The 22478-nt window shown below is 36.6% G+C and overlaps 1 protein-coding gene across 1 annotated transcript in view; it reads right to left on the bottom strand.

The window, feature by feature from the left end:
- Positions 1 to 701: 701 nt before the first annotated feature.
- The window catches only part of polr1b (RNA polymerase I subunit B), a 37074-nt gene continuing 15297 nt past the window's right edge, over positions 702 to 22478 (bottom strand). The window contains exons 6-15 of the mRNA XM_039738952.1: positions 21893 to 22116; positions 20029 to 20200; positions 18301 to 18472; positions 15981 to 16262; positions 11016 to 11149; positions 10207 to 10377; positions 8352 to 8508; positions 5726 to 5922; positions 3808 to 4061; positions 702 to 1840 (exon numbers count right to left, since the gene is read on the bottom strand). Coding sequence (XP_039594886.1) covers positions 958 to 1840; positions 3808 to 4061; positions 5726 to 5922; positions 8352 to 8508; positions 10207 to 10377; positions 11016 to 11149; positions 15981 to 16262; positions 18301 to 18472; positions 20029 to 20200; positions 21893 to 22116 — 2646 coding nt within the window. The 3' untranslated portion in view covers positions 702 to 957. The remainder of the gene's footprint in view (positions 1841 to 3807; positions 4062 to 5725; positions 5923 to 8351; positions 8509 to 10206; positions 10378 to 11015; positions 11150 to 15980; positions 16263 to 18300; positions 18473 to 20028; positions 20201 to 21892; positions 22117 to 22478) is intronic.

The raw sequence follows: 22478 nt of genomic DNA, 5'->3' as shown, positions 1-22478 counted from the left end.
GTCTTTAAAATGTCTTTCGAGAACTTCTGAGAAGATCACGTATCGTCGCCTTGCTTTTACATTCCAGGATTTTTTTTTTAAATATACAGAAAGATAATCAACCTACATTATTATTGATTTAATAATGGAACATTTTTGACCTTGCTTTAGAAAAATACTTAATGTAAAAATAAAACAAATGATTTGATCAACATAAGGAAAAGTAGAAGTTAAAGCAAGGTTGTCTTGAATATGTAGATTCACAATAAGAAATGAATTGAACAAGTAGATAAATACTTATTTAAAATAAATATTTAATTCAGCCTATTACATTTTGTAAATAAACCAACATATAAAATCTAGTAGTTTACTATAACATTATATAGTAATCAGATTCTTCAAAAATACAGCTTGCACTGACACTTATTTTAGCATTCATTGATTCATTGTGTCGTGTACCTGCTTTCACAGTTCATACACAATATGCAATTGCACTTTTATCTACATATGGACATACAGCTTGCATGTTTTGTTTGAAGATTAAATACATTTAATCTTTATATTGTACATATAATACACTTATATTTTTGTAAAGCTTTAAACATGCATGAAAATGTGTTTAAGAATGGTTGGAAGAATTCAGCATTGACTGATTCTGACTTAACTGTCAAGGACTTTGCGTCAAATTACATTTTTATCGTCAGTACATCGATTTGTACTTGCACTAAATAAAGTAACCCTGATGGAAATGTAACTATTCATACTGTACCTGCAAATTTCAAGGCACATATCTTCATGAAAGCTGTTGAGCAAAACTTCTCCTGGATACACTGGCACTTACAGTCCATTATCATATGCTGAACAACTTGAAAAAGTGAAAAATTCAATCCGCTAATTAATTAACCAAATACAAAATGACAGCCATTCCCATTCATTCCAAATGAAATGTTCGTTTTCAGTCTTGACCAGTTTAAATTTCTATTTCACGTCAAGTTTGACTTTGATATTCATTGCAGCCAATTCAGCTACAAAATAACGGAAAACATAAGGTACAGACACCACATCAACAGATTCACTTTTCTTACAGAGGGTGCAGATATATTTTCTGTGTCGTGTGGCTGACCAGTGAGGTGGAGGTTTCTCCAATAACGGAGACAGCAGGCTTCCACATTCTATACAGACATGGGCTACTGAGCGGTCAGAGCAGTTAAAAAGACGATCATGGAGTAGGAAGGAGGTGCCATGTGCAAGAAGAGCATCCCGTTCCATTTCCCCAAATCGGATGCCTCCCTGAATATTTCTTCCTCCAACTGGTTGGTTTGTGACCTTATCTCTTGCACCAGTAGTCCTCACCTGAAATTTGTCAGAGACCATGTGACGGAGACGCTGATAATATACAATGCCAATGAAAATATCTGCCTCCAATTCCACACCACTGATGCCACTGTACATCCGTTCTGTGCCATAAAAGTTGTACCCGGCTGCTTTCATCATCTTTCCAAAATAGTCTAGGGCTGAGTTTTCCTCGCTGAAGGTGAAAGGGGTGGCATCATGACTCAGTCCATGTAAAGCTGCCGACTTGCCTGCCATGCTCTCGATAAGCATACCGATTGTCATACGAGATGGGAAGCCATGAGGATTGAAGAGGATATCGGGCATCATGCCACTCTCTGTAAAAGGCATATCCTCTGCGGGCCACAGTCGACTAAGGATACCTTTTTGCCCATGACGGCTAGCAAACTTGTCACCAATGGTTGGGTTGCGGGGCACTCTGGTGGTGATGCAGACACGTTTAAATTTGCCAGTGCCACTTTCGTTGCTGCATACTTTAATGCTGTCCACAACACAGCTCTCTTTGCTCCTTCAAGATGGAAAATAAAAGCAGTGTGAATTACAAATTGAAAGGCAACTTTTAATAAGCAGTATTAATGAATCTTCAAAAAGTATTAAATATGCGTTAATAATAATAATTCTTTACATTTATATAGCGCTTTTCTCCCTACTCAAAGCACTCAGCAATTGCAGGTTAAGGGCCTTGCTCAAGGGCCCAACAGAGCAGAGTCCTTATTGGCATTTACGGGATTCGAACTGGCAACCTTCTGATTGCCAGTGCAGATCTCTAGCCTCAGAGCCACCACTCCGCCTGAATTAAAGCAGAGCCTCCATCTAGGTATGGTGATATTTATCAGAATGTAAACCATCCATATGTTAACAAGTGAAAATGTTTTTTACAAGAAATCTGTGAAATAATTAATAGGACTTGCTACATATAAGTCTTCCCTTTAACCTTAACCAACCAACATGATGCTAGCATGCATTAAAATGTACAGGGTTTCATATTTAAGCATATCAAATACCAATGCAAATAGTGACTATGTGCATAATTTAAATTTCAAGTATCTGTCCACTTCCAAACATTTGTCAACACGTGAAAAGAACAACAGAAACAAGATGAAAGTCTGACAGTGGACACGATGATAACACACCGCAGTAGTTCTGTATTATACTTGATTCACCCTCAGAAGAATTCTTTGGCATATCAGTTATACACCACTGGTCTAAAGTTTTAGAACACCTCAGTGTTTTCAGTTTTTATGGAATTGCACGCAGTTTAATGTCTAGTTCTGACATAACCTGGAGGTATGTTTTGGGTCATTGTGTTACAGTAGGATGAACCACGGAAGGTACTGCCAACTCTGCCTACAGAAAAAGAACCCCAGACCTTCACACTTACTCACTCGTGTCTGACAGTTGGTGTCACACACTGAGGAACCATCCTGTCACCAACTTGACGGCACACAAACACCCTGCACGATGAACCAAAGCTTTCAAATTTTGATTCATCAGTCCATACGACTTTCCTGTCCTCTTCCTGTCTGCAGTAGTCCACAGCTGGTATTTGAAGGTCCTATTTTGTCCTCTAAGGAATGGCTTTCTTAATGTCACTCGTCCTGTCAAACCTGCAGCACAAAGTCTCCTCTTCATTTTGAAACCGAGACTTGCTTTTTTCAACCACTGTTATGATATGCTTGAAACTGTTGTGCTGTGAGGTGCCTGTCACGCAAGGTGGTAACCCTCAGAAACTTGTCTTCTGATTGGCTTGAGACTTTGGGTCTACCAGATCTCTTCCTATCAAGAGTTTCTTCCAGGTCCCAATTGCCTTTGGATTGCGTAGGACACCACTGGACTCACTGGCACTTTAATTTTTTTTTTTTGCAATTTCTCTAAATGAAAGGCCTAACAGTTCAAAAGGTAATAACGCTCTGCGTCATGCCATTTTTTTGTCATTATCACTGGAATTTACAACTATCTACAGTGTAATATTGTCCCACTTTGGAGGGTGTAGTAACACAGTCTGTTCCAACTCTGGTGTAAGACAGCGAGAGGGGTTTTTAAGTAATCAACAGAAGTAGGGACACCTGTGCAAATTGTTTGCAAGGCTTAATTAACTTTAATTGCTGCAGAACATCTGTAGGTTGTAACCTATTACTTGTTCACCAAAGAAGACCCATTTGTAATATTCTAAAATTTCCCTTTTCTTCAGTTTTTGCTAACCTAAACTTAAATTTAAAACTCTGGCATGTTACTGCTTACTTTTTAACCATTTTAGGTCATTCATTGCATTTCAGTTGATTAAATCTGAAGGAAAACTGAGATGTTCTAAAACTTTTGTCCATTAGTGTATATAATCGTAATCATGAAAATACAAGTATGTCTGGATCACTGACAAAATGTTTACATACCACAAAACCACATGGAATGCTGTAAAACTACAAAAGATTAATGTTACTGGTTCATTATTCAGACTGATCAAATCCATTTACTTACTTGTAGTATACAATAAAACTCTCTCCAGTATTAAGGTTAAGGTAGCTGTAATACGGATCGCCATAGTTTATAACAGCTCCAATGTAAGGAAGTCCATCATCGTCCAATTTATCAGTTTTTCTTGGATCATTAGGCTTAACGCCAAAAACCATGCAGTCATCGCCCTTTCTGATCTTTTCGTCAAGGTCCACCAACTCGGTCTTATAAACACTGCCATGAGCAAAACCCCTCTCCCAGGATGCTTTATTCACGATCTGCAGACAGTACATAAGAGTGCAATTACACTGTGCAGCATATTATATAAGAACAGGTTAACAAGATGGTTCCTGGGCCTGAAACTGTGGACTAGCAGTTATTACAAAACTACAGTCTAAATATTGAAACTGAATTTGTATAAGATTTGTGCTATGAGAAATTAAGATTTAACTAGTTGCCATAACTGATAGAAGAAATTCCAAATTATGTAAGTTTGGACACAGTGACCAATTTCAAAGTATTACTTTCTTCTTTAAAGCTTTGAAAATACAGAAATGAGAGAGCGGTAATATAAATGAAGCTTGTTTTGTAGACCAGGTGTTGCCTGTTGGTTTTCATTCGAACCCTTTTTTTTTTTTTAAATGAGTGCCCGGTTTGTGCTGCTAATTAACTTCTTGTGAATTCATTTTAATTGAATTGCTTTTTTAAGATTTGTTCCCCTGAATTTCTTCGTTTCCTCTGAATTGCTTCATTTCCTTCCTTAAATGGCACCCAAACAGAAATGAAATGTGAAGTGAGGGCGTCAAACTCTAATTTCACTCCAACCAGCTGTTTAATGAGGTGCAGAGTCTTGTCGTTAATTAAACCCGTTCTTTAATTCCATGGCTTGTTGCTGCTCTCGTTGTGTAATAGCAGACATTTCCGAAATTGTTGATTTGAGCACACTGGTCAAATGTTTTGGGGTCCTGAGCAGATCAACATTCCTGTGACCATGATCTTTCTTTATTTTAAGATATTGTATGATGGACACCAGTTGTTTTGGCTCATTTTGTATCTCATTATTGTTTGGCTGCTAATTAAGGAAAAAGAAACAATTAAGGGGTCTGAGTCTTCAAGAACAAGTCAATTAAAATGAATTCAAAAGAAGTTAATTAGCAGCAAAAACAAGTCAATAATTAAAAGAAGGGTTAGAATGAAAACCTGCAGCCATGGTGGTCCTCCAGGACCGGAGTTGGCAACCACTGCTGAAGACAATGCCTGAGGTGTGATGGCACAATACCACGTGTAATGAAAGATCTGACTTGCATGTTTGAAGTAGTCAATCTAGAAAGTGCATTTTGGTCCCCTGAATGTCTTTTTTTTACTCGAGTCAATGAGGGGATGAGTTATTGTGAATGAGAGGCTGTGCTCTGTAATAAATGTGGGACATAGCAGAGGCTGTTGATTCTGCCAATACTGATGTAAACTAGAGAGCAATAATAACTATCCTGGGCATTTAACCTGCATTTTAGAAAACAGAGTGCTACAAATAAGCACAAGGTAGGGATGATCTGAAAACTAGGTTTTTAGGAATCAGTTGGTTGCTGCCCTCCATGGACATTAAAGTAATTTATGGTGAAGTGCTACTTAACACTTCTTTTTAAAAGTGAACACACAAATACAATGTATTTTAGTATGTATACCTACACACACATACATACATGTGACTCAACAAGCCATCCATAGCCCGGCATATCTTCCCAGATTCACTGGATGGGTGATATTCTCTGGGTTTTGTATTATATTTACAAGAATTTCCAGTGCTGCGCTTGTTGTTGTAATGTACTGGATCTTGTACTTTCTTATGTTAAGATATTTGCTTTCTTCTTGTATTCTACTTCTTCCTATTAGCTGATTACAACACGTTTTAATTATACATGATATAACTATAGATATCACTTACCATGGCATCCTCCATATCATAGCCCGTGTAAGAGATAACAGCTACCACCGCATTTGTCCCAATGGGGTAGTTGTCCATATTGTAATAATCATACATGTATGGTCTCACCAGTGGACTCTGAGGTGTTTGGAGACGGTATAACTTGTTGTCAGACCGGTCTAGGTATGTATATAAAGGGAAACCCATAGTTTGTTTACCTGAGAATATAGTATAAAAAAATAATCAATGTCTTTATGCAAAACATGAACGCACACATTTACATTTCAATCTTCTACCTTAAATGCTGTATTTTCATATTTAACGTTCCAAAAAATAAAAACACAAATACACAATATATTGTGAAAGCTGTAAATGTTTTTTATTCCAACTTCTGCTGTTCATGGTCCACATCCATTTTTTGTGATACTTAAGTGGGCATAGGCTGTGTGAGGTCACATTATGTATATAACAGGCAGTGGGGTGGGTGTGGAGGGGGTGGTTACAGGAATTACGCGACGCAGAGCAGGAAGAAAACTGTCAGAAGAGGCCGAGAAACGCAGCTTCTGATTGTGTCTCAAGAGGAAAAACCGGAGCTGGGGTGATAACACCTGACCAAAAGCCAGATGCAGGGAGTAGCAAAAAGACGTCCATGCAACTGCTCCACCACCAACAGATATACCAGAATAAGGAATAAGGAGTAAAATGTTACTGAACTGTGGACCCCCCCACCGTCAACTATGTCATTGCAGGTGAAGATGCGCCAGGCAGAGATGCCAAGCAGGTAATAGAGAACATCTACCTGTAACTGATATAGTGATGACCTCCATGCCTGTCTACATCATCAAATAAGTGATCTCCAAATGTACACTAAGACATCAGCTGGTGCTGTTGCAAGTTATGCACCACATACTTTATCTGTCTGGGAACCTTATAGGTAAAGCATGCATACTGGTTTTGAGACGCCCTATAGCCTGCTGAGCTAACACAACAGTGCAAATTAGAGTATCCCATCATTATTAAAACGTGATTAATAGGGAGGAATTCAAGTGATGATCAGATGCAAAGTGCATTTGAAATGTACTAGCCACGTGCAGGGTACAGCTTGGGGGGTAAATCCATTAACTGTAATGGGTGTACAAATGTTCTCATTTGTGAATTCATCGGTTTAATACAATATGTATGCCAGGACAGGTAATTTGGTCACCTTGTCTCAGTGAACATTGCCACTGTGGAACTTTAGCATATCCTAATTAACATCAATACTTTTTATTTTAAACATGTAAATAATTTTTAGGTTTACACATATCTGCACTTGTTTTTATTATTCGGACACCTGCAAAACAGATTCACCATTACCTTATAATTTCAAAAGCCCTCCCTCCCAAAAGTTCAAGTATAACAATTCTTTGGCCATTGAGCACCTTTGATCAGGCCCTAGCCTAATGTTACTCAATTGTGTTTACCTCTTTTGTAAGTCACTTTGGATAAAAGTGTCTGTTAAGCAAATACATGTAAATGTAAATCTTGCAATAAAGACATTTATAAGAATAACAGTTTTTACTTAAATTGTTGCATACATTTAACATTATAATAGAATGTGACCATTACTTGCTTTCCCACTGTCACCAACACTAGTGTGTATTAAATCAACGGTGAGAAACAAAGGATAACCTGATCCCCCCACTGTCACCATGCTGATGCATTTAATAAGGCCTCAAAGTGGATGTTTTACGACAAATCACTATTATAAACGGAAACTGGTACTTGCTTATGAAAGAGTGACAATTTCAGGAACCAAAACTGACTGTGAGTTAAATGTGCAAGTGTACAAACTGTTAGCTTTAAAGTGTTGGGTATTGTGGAGCTATGTCTGCCAAGTTTTTCTTTTCTGTTTAGACAGTAGAAGTTATTTGAAATTACTCACTGTCTGGAAATGTAATAAAGCAGATAAGAAGAGCTGTACAGCTGCAGGATATTATTTTCTCATTTGATTAGTTCTTATTGAAGGTGAAATAGCTCTCTGCTATATTTTAAATCTGAGAAGACAGTATTTTAACTAAATGGATTTTTTCTTCATTTATTTTTAGCATTCACAAAAAACAACACTGAATCGTATTTTTTTTTTTTTTAATTGATACTGATTATTATAATAAAAGCCTTTATGTGGTCGGGAGGAGGAGAAGGCAGAGTAATTCATTGTTTAGTTAATGAAATGTAAAAATACAGTCTAAATTTGTAAATCCAATAATGCCATTTTCATACAGTATCACAAGAACCTTGTTTTCTCCTGCTACTCAAAAATGTAGTAAGTGTCATAAGTGTTGAATACTACTTCAATTAGTGATTCAAGAGTTTGTGGAATGATGGTGATGGGGCTGGGATCAGTCAGTAAATTATTTAAGAAATTATGATAATCATTTTAGGACATGTGCCCTAGGAAGAATAGTGCTTAAAAAGTAACTATTAAAAATTATTAAACACAAACTCCCCACAGCTGACTCTTCTAGCACCAGGCCATTCCAAGAACCTGGCTTATGGTATTGTGGGGTTTTTTTTGAGTCGATACAACACAATTAATATCATAAAAAAAGATAAAACATAATTGAATGAAATCTAATAAAGGGAAACAAAAAGATAAATCATTTACCCATCTGACACTGGTACATGTTTCTGGGACTCTGGTTATGGTCGGAGAATGGGATGAAATTGGCAACAACACTAAGCATGCTGTGTGGGAACAGCTCTTGATGAGATGTAACTCCAGGAACAATTTCATCTGGCGTTATTGCAACATCAATGAAAAGCTAGAAAAGAAAATTGAAGAAATGAACTCCAGTATTCTTGCAAATTACAGCCTCTATCAGACTAGGATTGGATATGTGCTAGCAGCTGCATTGTGATCATTTTAGTTTACCTGAAAATTGAAAACTATATTACTTTAAAACATTAAAGGCATTCATCCTGAAATAATTGCCTTCACAAAAAATACTCGGAAACAAATTATTATTTCTACTTTTCACTTAACAAAAACAGCATGGTGGCGCAGCATTAAGCACGGATGCCTGCCTCACAGTAAGAACACCGGGGTTCAGGTCCTGTGTCCTCCCTGTGTGGAGTCTGCATGTTAACCCCATGTCTGTGTGGGCTTCCTCCAAGTGCTCTGGTTTCCTCCCACTGTCCAAAGATATGCAGGTTAGGCGAGTTGCCTACACTAAACTGGCCCAAGTGTGTGTTTGTGCCTGCGCTTGCCATGCAATGGCCTGGCACCTTGTCCAGGGTTTGCTCTTGCCGTGAAAGCCTATGCTAGCTGGGATAGGGTCCAGGAAAAAAAAAAAAAACACAGACACCACCCTATAACCCCCATGAACCTGGTCTGGATTAAGCAGGTTCAAAAACGACATGACTTAAAAATACAATCTGTAAACTACCAATTTGTGTTTTCCAATAGTATGTTAATATAAAAATAAATATGAATAACTATGCACATACTGATCAAGTCAATTAATAAAAGTTAATTTATGTTTATGAGTAACTAACTACTCATGTCTGTGTTAAAATTGTGTATCAGTGCTGGGGAGTTTTTGCATGTTTTAAAAGGACAACTGACAATTTTCCCTTGGAATTAACAAATTATATCAAAATAAAGAACAATACATACCCAACACAAACACTGACTGCCCACTGGTCAAAAGTGATATATTTTCACTTTTAATATGCAATTGCTAAAATGGCTTGTAATTTTCTTGTGTGATCCTTAACATGTTAAATTTTAACAGAAGTATATAATTAATGGTCTGACATGACTTACGTTCAGAAACACACACACACCACTGCTATAAAGAGCTGTTAGTTGAGTATTTCTAGCCGATCAGTTAGCTTGATTGAGTACAGCCGTTCTACTCTGACCTCTTCCCTAAACGTGTTTTCTCACTGAATTCCAAGCAGGCAGCTGCTTCTAAGATGCCATAATGACCATTTCACAGGACAACGGTCTTCCCAAAATCAAAGTTGTGCCTTACCCATTCTAATATTTGGTTAAAAAAATAGAAAAAACCTACTGATCAAGTTTGCATGCTTTCTATATTATGTATATGTGTATATATGTGTGTAAATTATGCGTGTATTATCATTCACTTCCATTGAAATATTTCCATGACATTGCCAAACTAATGGCAAAGTAAACTCTGCAGGGTTTGCTCATCACTAGTAGACAGATTAAAAAGTATAATGTGGTAACCTTGCTATTGAATTATTATCTTGTGCTGTAAGATGAAATAGTTTGTATAAGAAATGAAAACACACATACAATAATTATACACATAAAAATAAACTCTTAGTTGATGAGTTAAAATGATCAGATAACTACACCATAATAAAACTGAATAGTCTCAAGTGAAGATCAAATTCATTTTCATTAATGGGATAATTATTTTCAGATCCTAAATCATAAGTATGCTGATGAAAAACTGAAGTACCAGTTAAGTTCCATTTTTTTTTTATACCTGTTCAAAAGTGCCAATCAGTTCTTCTTTTCCCAGTAGTAAATTCTGGACTGGTCGAACCATTCTGCAGGGTGTAGTGAAGATTAGAAGTCCTGGGTAAATGCTAGCTTTTCCAGTCATTGGAACAAGAACAATTTCAGTTGCTGGTGGGATCTTCTTTTCCTTAAGTACCTGTGGCAATGTTCATTGTAATTTTACTTAGATAGCCCCTTTTACTCAGTTCTTTCTAATTATATTTACAATTTACAATCATTACGAAACTAGAGGGTATGAGGAGTAATTAAGCAGTGATGCAGACCATAACAAGTTACCCTTGGGTTTTAATCTACAAAAGCAGTGAACAACATTATTATTAATACTGCTAATACTGTGGGTGGTAAAATGCAAAACGTATTCAGTAGTCTTTGCTAACATTATCAACGTCTTTGCAGTCTAACCAAATAACTAAAGGCAGATGATTAAAACACTTGTAAAAACACTCACTGTGTGAGATTAAACTTTGTAAGTCCCCAAAAAATGATAAAGAACTACAACTTTCTGTCTGAAGGGCCTGATGGTACATGATGACATGTGGCCTGTATGCTTTAGTAGGTAATACTGACTGCACTTACTGCAAATGACGATTCAAAACCATAACCAACATACAATAAACCCTTTTACTATTATTATATCGTCACTGACTGCATTTCAGAATGTATTGATTACTTAATGTAGTCAAACATATCATGTGACCCACTGCACTGCACTTTAACTGTTAGTACAACTGACATAAAGAAAGCTTTGCCAGAATTAATAAATTCTCAAGTTACCTTAAATTTTCTCAAAGCATTTGCCACAGCAGGAGCGAAATTTCTTTCAACCCAGCCTATCATGTTTCCATCCAAAACCACAGGGTAGCTTTCTGAGTAAGGCTGACATGGAGTGGCATCTACTGGGGTAACTCCTGAAACACATAATACAAATGCAAAAGGTCTTCAAACACTTGTGCTATCTGAAAAATGAAGCACTAATGAACATTACTTATTTGAAAATCAAAGTACCTTTAAAATAGGTAGACAGAAAGATGGACTAATAAAAATTCATTTTTAACACAGGGGGAAAACTTGGCTTTTTAACCAAACCTCATTTATTAAATAACTCACACGCTATGATCTGAACACACTCCAGAATGACTAAAAAAGAAAGAAAACGTGACGTTTTGGGGACATTTACTTAAATATAGGAATTGCTCATGAAAAATCACTACTTATGACACTTTATCCATTAACAATAAGACAAGAGCAGACTAAGCTAAGTTTTTAGGATCCAAGCATGAAATTGAATTTGCAAGACTCATTCTTGTTCTTTATGCAGCACCTGTTCAAGCCAGTAACCTCTTAACAAGATTGTGATGAAGTCACAGTCACCAACTGTGTGCAGCCTCTACTGCCACATTGCCAGTTTAGTTGTTTTATAAATGCTCACTTCAGTTGTTTGTAATTGTGTATTACTTACTTTACACAAACTGTACTTACTTTACACAGACTGGAGTGACAAGTTTTCCGTCAAAACAGAAAAGTTACATGCACTTACTGACATTGTTCAGTTCAACTTGGAAACTTAGATTCATAACAAAGTACAGCAAATAAGAATATCAAAAAGCTGCAAGTATGAGAAGCCATACCCAAAATAAAACACTGAAGAGAAAAAAAAAATTAAACAACAGCATATATTAATTGTAGGTAAGTACAAATATGTCTTGGTAACATCAAATGTAAGAAATCTACACATAACACTTCCTGCTAAGATAATATAAATCATGAATCAGATGGTTTTCATTTATCTTATTTTACCAGTTAAATTCTAGATATTATTTTATATTACCTTCTTCAAAAAAGCATGTTACCTTATTTAGGATTCAAAAAATCTCATATCATTAAAACTGTCCACACTGCAAAAAAATTAAATATCAGTTGATTTATATGCACATTTAAATGTGAAAAGTATTTATTACTTGTACAGGTAAATCTATTTGTGCATATAAACAAGAGTTGGTTTTTTTATCATTTTGTAATATACATTTAGAAGTTGTTCCTTTTGCTTTGCAGTTTTGAGTCCAGGCCTCAGGCAAACAAAGATGCTGTGGCAGCACCGTGAATTAGCTATACGTAATTAAATGCTCTAAAACAGGGGTCTTCAATCACAGTCCTGGAAGGCCGCAGTGGCTGGAGGTTTTTATTCTAACCTGGTTGCTTAATTAGAAAGCAATTCTTACCAATAATTTAATTTCATGGCTTGTTTGTGCTTTAACTCTGCTATGTCGGTTCATTCTCATATCCTAGATTTTCTTCCCCTTTCTAAGGATATCATCCAAATGATTTGAAGGCTAAAATGGATGCAAAATTCCCAGTCCTTCACTTTTTTCTCTTCACTTTCCTTCCAAGTAGTTAATTAAACCCAATACTGCATGATAAATACACACACGTGTAAATGGTAACAAGCTAAATGGAGAAATGCTGGTCTATTCTGTCATTTGCATGTTATTGCTAATTAGGAGTAATTAAAAACCAAGAGTACAGCTGTTTAAGACTAAAATAAGCAATAAGGGTTCAAAATCTGCAAAACCTGCAGCCACTGCGGCCCTCCAGGATTGAGGACGCCTGCTCTAAAACATAAATAAATTGATGCAAATTTCCATAAGAGGATGCTGCCTTTAAATACGAAACATGCAGCTACCATCAACAAGCTTAAGCTTTACCCATATCCTTAACTAGTTTCTAAGAAGTAGTTTTGAAAGCCCATGCCATTTCTTATCAATGTGGAGAAATCTGCACGTACTGCTTATGTCTGTGTGGGATTTTACACGGTATAACCAGCAGGGGGGTGCTCTTTCTCCCCTAGGATGTGTTTCTTGACGCAGAACTGACTAGACCCAAAACCATCCCTTTTGTACCCATGGCATAAAATAATTATAAGACAGAAATTTGGTACTAAAAGAGATGTATGCATTTAACTTGCTTTAAAAGATAACATTCATTCCCAGAGTATAATGTATAATCCTAAAAATAATAATAAACTACCAGAAGAACTAGTTACTTGCCTTCACAGTCTCTGGGTTTTTGTTTTTTTTTAAACTATATTGGTCAACTAGACATCGGCACCTTTTAAAGTAACTGCTTGTGTCCTTCACGTTTTCTGCTTATCTCCCTAAACTGACTTACACCTGTAATTTGTCAATCTCCCTGGCAGTCTCTCTTTCTCTCTCTCAGCTGAATTGCATGGCTTTGTGAAATAAATTTCACAAATTACATTTGGCACAAATAACCTTCTTGCTACACATAGGTGGATTTTACCCCATAACCCAAAAATGTAGGCTGATTACCAGCTCTATGTTGGCCTAGTATAAATGAGTGCAGGCCTAGTATACACAGTACGGAAAGTATTCAGGCCCCCTTCAGTTTTTCACTCTTTGTTATATTGCAGCCATTTGCTAAAATCATTTAAATTAATTTTTTTCCTCATTAATGTACACACAGCACCCCATATTGACAGACAAAAAAAAGAATTTTTGAAATTGTTGCAGATTTATTAAAAAAGAAAAACTGAAATATCACCTGGTCCCAAGTATTCAGACCCTTTGCTGTGACACTCATATATTTAACTCAGGTGCTTTCCATTTCTTCTGCTCATCCTTGAGATCACCTTCATTTGAGTCCAGCTGTGTTTGATTATACTGATTGGACTTGATTAGGAAAGCCACACACCTGTCTATATGAGAATCATGAGGTCAAAGGAACTGCCTGAAGAGCTGAGACAGAATTGTGGCAAGGCACAGATCTGGCCAAGGTTACAAAAAATTTCTGCTGCACTTAAGGTTCCCAAGAGCACAGTGGCCTCCATAATCCTTAAATGGTCGTTTGGGACGACCAGAACCCTTCCTAGAGCTGGCCGTCCGGCCAAGCTGAGCTACCGGGGGAGAAGAGCCTTGGTGAGAGAGGTAAAGAAGAACCCAAAGATCACTTTGGCTGAGCTCCAGAGATGCAGTCAGGAGATGGGAGAAAGTTGTAGAAAGTCAACCATCACTGCAGCCCTCTACCAGTCAGGGCTTTATGGCAGAGTGGCCTGTCGGAAGCCTCTATTCAGTGCAAGACACATGACAGCCCGCATGGAGTTTGCTAAAAGACACCTGAAGGACTCTGAGATGGTGAGAAATAAGATTCTCTGTTCTGATGAGACCAAGATAGAGCTTTTTGGCCTTAATTCTAAGCGGTATGTGTGGAGACAACCAGGCACTGCTCATCACTTGTCCAATACAGTCCCCACAGTGAAGCATGGCGGTGGCAGCTTTATGCTGTGGGGGTGTTTTTCAGCTGCAGGGACAGGACGACTGGTTGCAATCGAGGGAAAGATGAATGCGGCCAAGTACAGGGATATCCTGGACAAAAACCTTCTCCAGAGTGCTAAGGACCTCAGACTGGGCCGAAGGTTTACCTTCCAACAAGACAATGACCCTAAACACACAGCTAAAATAACGAAGGAGTGGCTTCACAACAACTCTGTGACTGTTCTTGAATGGCCCAGCCAGAGCCCTGACTTAAACCCAATTGAGCATCTCTGGAGAGACCTAAAATGGCTATCCACCAACGTTTACCATCCAACCTGACAGAACTGGAGAGGATCTGCAAGGAGGAATGGCAGAGGATCCCCAAATCCAGGTGTGAAAAACTTGTTGCATCATGGCTGTATTAGCTCAAAAGTGTGCTTCCACTAAATACTGAGCAAAGGGTCTGAATACTTAGGACCATGTGATATTTCAGTTTTTATTTTTTAATAAATCTGCAACAATTTCAAAAATTCTTTTTTTGTCTGTCAATATGGGGTGCTGTGTGTACATTAATAAGGAAAAAGATTAATTTAAATGATTTTAGCAAATGGCTGCAATATAAAGTGAAAATTTGAAGGGGGTCTGAATACTTTCCGTACCCACTGTAAATGAATTAGGTTAGTGCCCAATCTAGGGTTAATTCCTGCCTTGCACTAAGCCTGGCAAGTATAGGATCCATAATGCCGAGACTGGACAGAGCAGACATATTTTTCTATCAATTCACCCATTGTCGACCCTGCTTAATCCAATTCAGGATCATTGAGGCTGCAGCCGAAAACAGCAGCAGAGGACATAAAGAGTCAGTCCAACTCATGGCACACTCACTCAAAAGGGACCAATTTAGAATTGTCACTTAATTTAACATAGCATATTTAAATTGGGATGTACCCGTATAGATTTTTCCAGCACCTTGCTCCTGCTCCCTGTTTCCACAAAATACTGATCCAACAACAGACTTGGATCTTTCAAGGTGACAGAAGATTTACCTTCTATCCAAAAATTACACTGATAAAACAAAAGTAATTTCTCTTAAGAACAGAAATATTTACAGATAATAGTTTGTCTGCCTACTCATACTATGGAAAAAACCGAGAAAATAAAAACAATGGAGACTTTGATTTATAATGTTAAAGTCATAAAGCAGCAATTTTTGGTTATGTTCCTTAAAAGGGTAATGTTATTAAATAAACCTATTGCAAACGTATCATACTAAAGCAGTGGTTTAGAAATTGTTATCTGCATGAAGCACTTGTAATTTACTTTTTTTAAGAAACAATAGATTAAAAGAAAAGCAAGAAGACATCAAAAGGAGTTATTTGTAAATAGATCACTTTGAAGATATATTTAATAATATCAGTGTGCAATAGCAAGCAATACACAGTTAAACTGCCATCTGAAGACTAACACTTACCAAGTGAGCAGAGCAGAGCAGCTATGGTAGGTGAAACTAAACATTCAGATACAATTTCACATGTGGCAGACATATGATTCATAAGACCACAAGGTTCTCCATCAGGTGTATGAACAGGACACAGAAAACCCCAGGACTCTGGCAGCAGTCGCCGCACTGTAGTGGTCCTCATCTTGGCAAAAGCAGCACCTCGATGTATGCAACGAAAGTGAGATAAGTATCGAATAAAGTTCAGCTTGTCAGCCACTACACACAGACCAGAGTCCTGCAGCATTCCCAGGCCTAAAATATAAATACACAACATCAAATAATTAACAAAAAGGAATCAGCTGTTCACAGTAAAAATAAATACCTATTTCTAGAATTATTGTTTATATGCAAGGTCATGAATCATCCCTACAGAACTGAAAAATGCAGTGCACATGCACATACCTATACATAATCCTCTTATAGTGAATAAACCAATTAAGAAACCTGATTTATGAACCACATTTACATGTGCAAGTTATCTTATGAAGTTCTCCTTTGGCAAAACTCTCTTAACATCATTAAACTGTGCACAAACTGAAGAAAAGCCTGACACTCGTGATAACTTTCGTATCTTATATATAAACGTCTATGCGTGGAAGTGTGTCTGTCTGTCTGTCTGTCTGGTCTGGAACTGAGAGGTGGAGTTGGGGTAAGGGGTCCACCCCTGAGGAAACAGAAACTCGCTTAGCTGCTAATACACAAGCGACGACAGCATGTCGTCAAAACGAAACCGCTTAGCCACTAATACAGATCAGCAAATCGGTATCCCTTTTAATTTTCCTCCCGCCGCTAATACACAAGCGAGGCAAACGCGTCAGCAAAACAAAACCCCAAAAGAAAGACAAAGATGAACAGCCGTTAATGCACAAGCGATGCAAGCATGTCGGCAAAACAAAACCTCCTAGGAGAGAGATGCCCAGAGTAGTTCCTTTCAATTACCAGACATCTCTCCATTTAAATTGTTTTTCTGACGATTTCAATAGTTTCTAGGACCCCGGGCTTTTTACAGCACAGGCTTACACAGCTAGTTTTTTATAAATATGTTTAGTCAAACTGATGACTTATTTATATGTTTCTGTTACCGGAATGCACAGAGTAATTTTTTTTCTGCTTGACTGAGCACCTGAGCCCTGCAAATTACCTAGTACAGTGGAACCTCGGGTCACGAACGTCTCGGACCACATACAAATCGGGTTACGACCAAAAGGTTCACCAAACTTTTGCATCTGTTCACGACCACACACTTGGGTGACAAACAAGCCAGTTTCTCTTCCGGTTCGTACGTGCCGATGATTTCCGCACGTGTTCGGTCTCTCCCTATGCATTGAGCGAGCGAGAGAGAGACAGAGGGCTGCCCGCGTAAGTGTTATTCAATGTTTTTACATTTAGTTTACTATTACGCTGTGCATTCTATGGTATATTTAACTATTTTTGTGCTTAAAAATCTTTAAAAAAATATATTTGCATACAGTTCGTACGATCTGGATCAGATTAATTGTACTTACATATAATTCTATGGTGGAAATTACTTAAGGTCATGACCAAATCGGGTTACGACCAGAGTTTTGGAACAAATTAGGTCGTGACCAGAGGTTCCACAGTACGTGTGCTCCTTGCCTTACACCCAGTGCTGCTTGAATAATAACATAGGTATGTTTTTTTGTTTTTTACTTCAATAAGATCCTGTAAGTATTGCATTAGGTTATGTGTTACTTTAAAAAGTAATCAGACTACACAACAGACATTACTTTTATTACAATACTGCTCTCAAGATTGTGTTGCTGAGTTTCAGACACTAAAGCTTTCCTTTAACCGCATCTCTTGTTCTATTTACAAGTGCGTAAGAGACAAGAGACTCCCAAAGAAATGTATAAATCAGAACGACACAACTGTTAACAAGTGTATGCAAATTAAGCAATGGCAGGTCAGACTGATAACACACTTCCAATTTTAAATATCTGCACTCTGTATGATGGCACCCATTTTCACACCTAACTGACCCAAGTGAGTCATTACATTTTTTCCTCTACATTGAATTGTTACAAGCGCTCATGCAGTATTTTCAAATGAAGATTAGGACATGTAGTATATTAATGGACTGTGACACAAAACTTAATATTGGAGCAAGTGACGCCACATTACCCAACACAATGAAGATCACAGCAGCACACACAGTATTTTTCTGAGGAACCCTGCTTTTACGGATTCTATTGACAACTCTTGCTGAGTATTTGGCAAATGATTAATCTAAAATGATTTTTTTATAACAGACATGGCTCTCAATATTTACCAGTTTTAGATCGAAGGTTTCCCGTTGCTAAAAGATATTCAAAGGCTCTAGTAACCTCCATCCCCATATTAAAAACTTTCATGAGTCCTTCTGAGGTTAGAGGAACATCTGTTTTCTGCACCTTTTTCTCCATAGCAATTTTTACAGATACAAGCCAAGCCTCCATTCGCTCCTATAGATTAAAAAAAATAAATATATTTTCTTGAAATGGATTCTTCATCAAGTAGCAGCACGGAAATTAAAGTATACTATTTCAGGAGTCTCTTAATTTTAAATTATGCTTCATAAATAAGGTATATGTTTAAACTGTATTAATATAATTTTATATTATAAACCTAGAAATAATAAAAATAAACAATTTCATATACTATGTGTCACATATGCTATGAACCAAACCTGAAAAAAATGTACACAAATTATGAACACTAACGCATTTGACCAGTGTGTGTTTAATTTCACTAGGATACACATTTTAATAGTTTTATACAATGCTTTAATGATAAGTAAGAAAAAGTTAATCCCAAAGAGATATGTGACAAGTTTATGATTATTACGAATGGTACCATGGAATATTAAATGACCCAGTACCTTAACGAAATCTTAGTTATGGATGTTTTTACCCCAACAAGTGCACTTTATATTAGAACAATTTTAACATAAACAGGACATTTTCCAATATAGTTTACAAATTCCTATTCAGAGAACTTCAACAAAATATGATAAAGTCAAAATGTGAAGGTCCCAGAGGTACTACTATCCACTACACTACTTCAGAACTACTCCTAGAGTGGGTCATCTGCTAACATAACAGTCTGTTGGTTACATTTTTATCAACATAATTTCCTTAAGTTTAAAAGATGACATTTAAATGCAATCATCAAAAATCCTTAAGCACTCTAGGATAATGATTATACAGTACTGGGTAATTTATTTATTTCAGCCTTTTTAATCTCTGCAGCACTTCTCTCTCACTTTAATTTCCATGCCATTTAGTACCCCTTCAATAGTCTCTGTAGTAAATAGCAACTCAGAGGTTATCGACTTCTTCACATTTCAGAAAAAAAATATATAATCTATTGCTGTGTTTTGAATTGAAAACACATTAACCCTTGCAGTTCAGTGTACCAGTGCCCATGCTGGAGGTTAGGGCAGTCCTTCATAAGGGCACATTCACACACAACCTGACAATCATAATCTAATTTGTACTCCTTTGTGATGTAGGAGGAAATGCAGAGAATCCAAAAAAATGTTATGCAAACACAGGGAAAGCGTGGACACTTCAAAAAACACACACACACACAGAGGTTGGTGCTTTGGGGAATAAAATCAAGAAAACTGAAGCTGAACATGTCACTCCAGTGTTAACAGATATTTTACTCAAAAGGAAATATGTAATTTTCTTATTTAACAAATCTTTTATGCAGTTCAGTTCTTTCCTTGCTAAAGCATATACAAGACTTGTCCAGTCTCAGCTTTACATAACAAAACAAAAGTACAAACATACATATATACATATACACACACACACATATATATACATACATATATATATACACATATATACAGTATATAAACACACACACACACGCACATACACACACATATATAGTACATATAGTACATAAGCCACAAATGACCTTAGACGGTGAGCTGATTGTAAAGCCACATGAGAACTACTCCCATGAACAGCTCACAAAAGCTGTGTAGCTCATGCTACTCGTAACCTACCTTTAAAAACATCAGGTAGAGCTGTCCAGGAGTTAAGACCTCTTGACACATTAAACTGTCAGGGTTTTCTTCCATGCATTCTTCCTTGGCAAAAGTGAACAACTTCCGTGTCATTAAGCACAGAAGATAGAATTTTTCAGAATTAAATTTTAAGTGAATACAAACGCACCGACTGCAAGAAAAAAAAAAAAGAACAGAACAAACTGATAATCCATGCTAAAATAAATGCATTACACAAACCTAAGTTTTAGAAAGTAAAGCCCTTCATTCATTTTTTATATATATATAAAACCTGTATCAAACACCAGCCAATTTCAAAACCCAAACTTGAAATAATCATTTCAAACACATGCTGTATTGTTCAATAAAATGTACTTGATGTATTACTTAATTCATTTTAAGGATTTAATTATAATGAGTATGTCAAATATTACTGGCAAAAAAATACTGGTTTTCAATTTTTAAAGCTTTCTCAATAAAAACGTTTCTGTATATGGCTGGCGACAGCGCCTCCAGATGGAATGTTGTACCCTGGTTCAAGACTACCGACTTTTGCAGTCAACTGCATTGATGGCCTGTTTTATCATTGTGTGTATGTGTGTGATTTTCAGGGAATGCCAGTCAGACTAGTTTTCCATCTTAGTGCTTGCTGCCTGTACGTTAAACTGCTGCAATCCAACCTCAATGTCAATTTATTTATAGAGCACATTTAAAACAACATCAGTAATGCTGTATCCAAAGTGCTTTACTTTAAAACATACAATGAACATAAATAAAATAAAGTACAATAAAATGAAATACAGCCAGTGGTGAGTTAAAGAAAAGAAAGAAGATGACTAAGAGTAAGGCAACCATCAGTATCAGTGAAGGTCACCGAAAGCTACAGAACAGAAATGCATCTTCAGTGTCATTTTAAACAGTTCAGTTGAAGGTGACACCTTAATGTAACGAGGTAAAGAGTTCCACAGACGAGGTGTAGCAGCTGTAAAAGCCCTGTCCCCCTTAGTTTTACACTTATTGCGAGGGACCATAAGAGCTAACTGACCGGTAGAAACCTCAGAAGGGACACGCTTGTTTGTTTAAGTTGTGTTGTAGATTTGCGGCTTTTGCATTTGAACATTGTAATACAAAGTTTGCAGGGATGTTTATTTCTCTTTTGCATGAAATACTTCCAAACCAAGTTTCATTTACAACACTTTTTCTGTTTCCATGTGCAAAACAATCATGTTTAATTAGAATATTTTCCTCAAGTGTTGATTTAAATGAACAACATGTATTGCTATATTGGGCAATAAAATAACGAGGCAAATTAACCACATAACAATATTTGGTTTAAACAGTGAATATAACTTAATAATTGTTAATATCCCTAGTAAAAACTGAATGGAATTCTGAGTTTTAGATACAGCAGATCAACAAATAAATGACTTCAAAAAAAAAAATTAACCAGTTTAAAAACATTTTTTGTGTAATAAAAATCCAACACATTTTTACTCCTGAAAAAGCCTGTTGCACACCCAAGAACTACATTACATTTCTTTATTTGACGTCATAAGATAGTCACATTGTCTTTCCCTTTTCTATCTCATCAGAGATATGTTTTCTTTCACTCGGATGTAGTGTATAACAAACAGCAACTGTCCTCTATGTTACAAAAAATGATTTTTCTGCCCATTCTAATATCTGTATAATGAAAATACAACACTGAAACTTACAGGTGCCATAAAACATTGTCTAATAAAAAAATGTATAATTATAGGAAGTACAAGAAGTGCAGAAAAATCTACTTAACCAACAAAATGATCACACAAAATCAAGACAGACTATAAATCTGTTTTGATTCAAAGAAAAAAGGCATACTCACTCTAAAAGGATTTCTGCACACTCTTCATTGGTGGACCAGTCTGGCAAGTTCATCTTCACTCTAAATCTCTCACCAAGATAGTTGAGAACCTGTTTCTTCGTAATACATCCTTCTTCCATCACCATACGCAGCATTTCAGTCACACAGTTTCTAAAGAAGGAATTGTCCTCTCTTCCTTTGATTAGTTCTTGGTATATCTGATAATCTGTAAAGTCAACTAAAGCCTAGAGGAAAAAAATTAAATACACATCATCAGGAGACATTTTTGCCAATCTATATCATAATTAACTGCAATACAACTGTTCTGATTCTACATAAAAACAAAACAAAAAATCACTTGAAGAGTACATATTATCATCCCTGAACATAACTGCTACGCAGTCCATAATCAAGACATGTTTTAATGAATGCCTATAAGAATAATAAAATTGATAATCCGCAGTTTATACTTGGCAAAAACCAAGGCTGTGGTAGCTGGTAAAAATGTACCGACTCCGACTAAATGTAATATAATGTGTTAAAATTTCCAATTTCACATATGCTGGTTCAAGTTACCTATTTTTCTTCTAGCCTTTTGATAAAAAAT

This window comes from Polypterus senegalus, chromosome 16, assembly GCF_016835505.1.
Source record: "Polypterus senegalus isolate Bchr_013 chromosome 16, ASM1683550v1, whole genome shotgun sequence".
NCBI lineage: Eukaryota > Metazoa > Chordata > Cladistia > Polypteriformes > Polypteridae > Polypterus > Polypterus senegalus.
The sequence above is the reverse complement of the archived record's forward strand: the minus strand, read 5'-3'. Positions and strand labels throughout refer to the sequence as shown.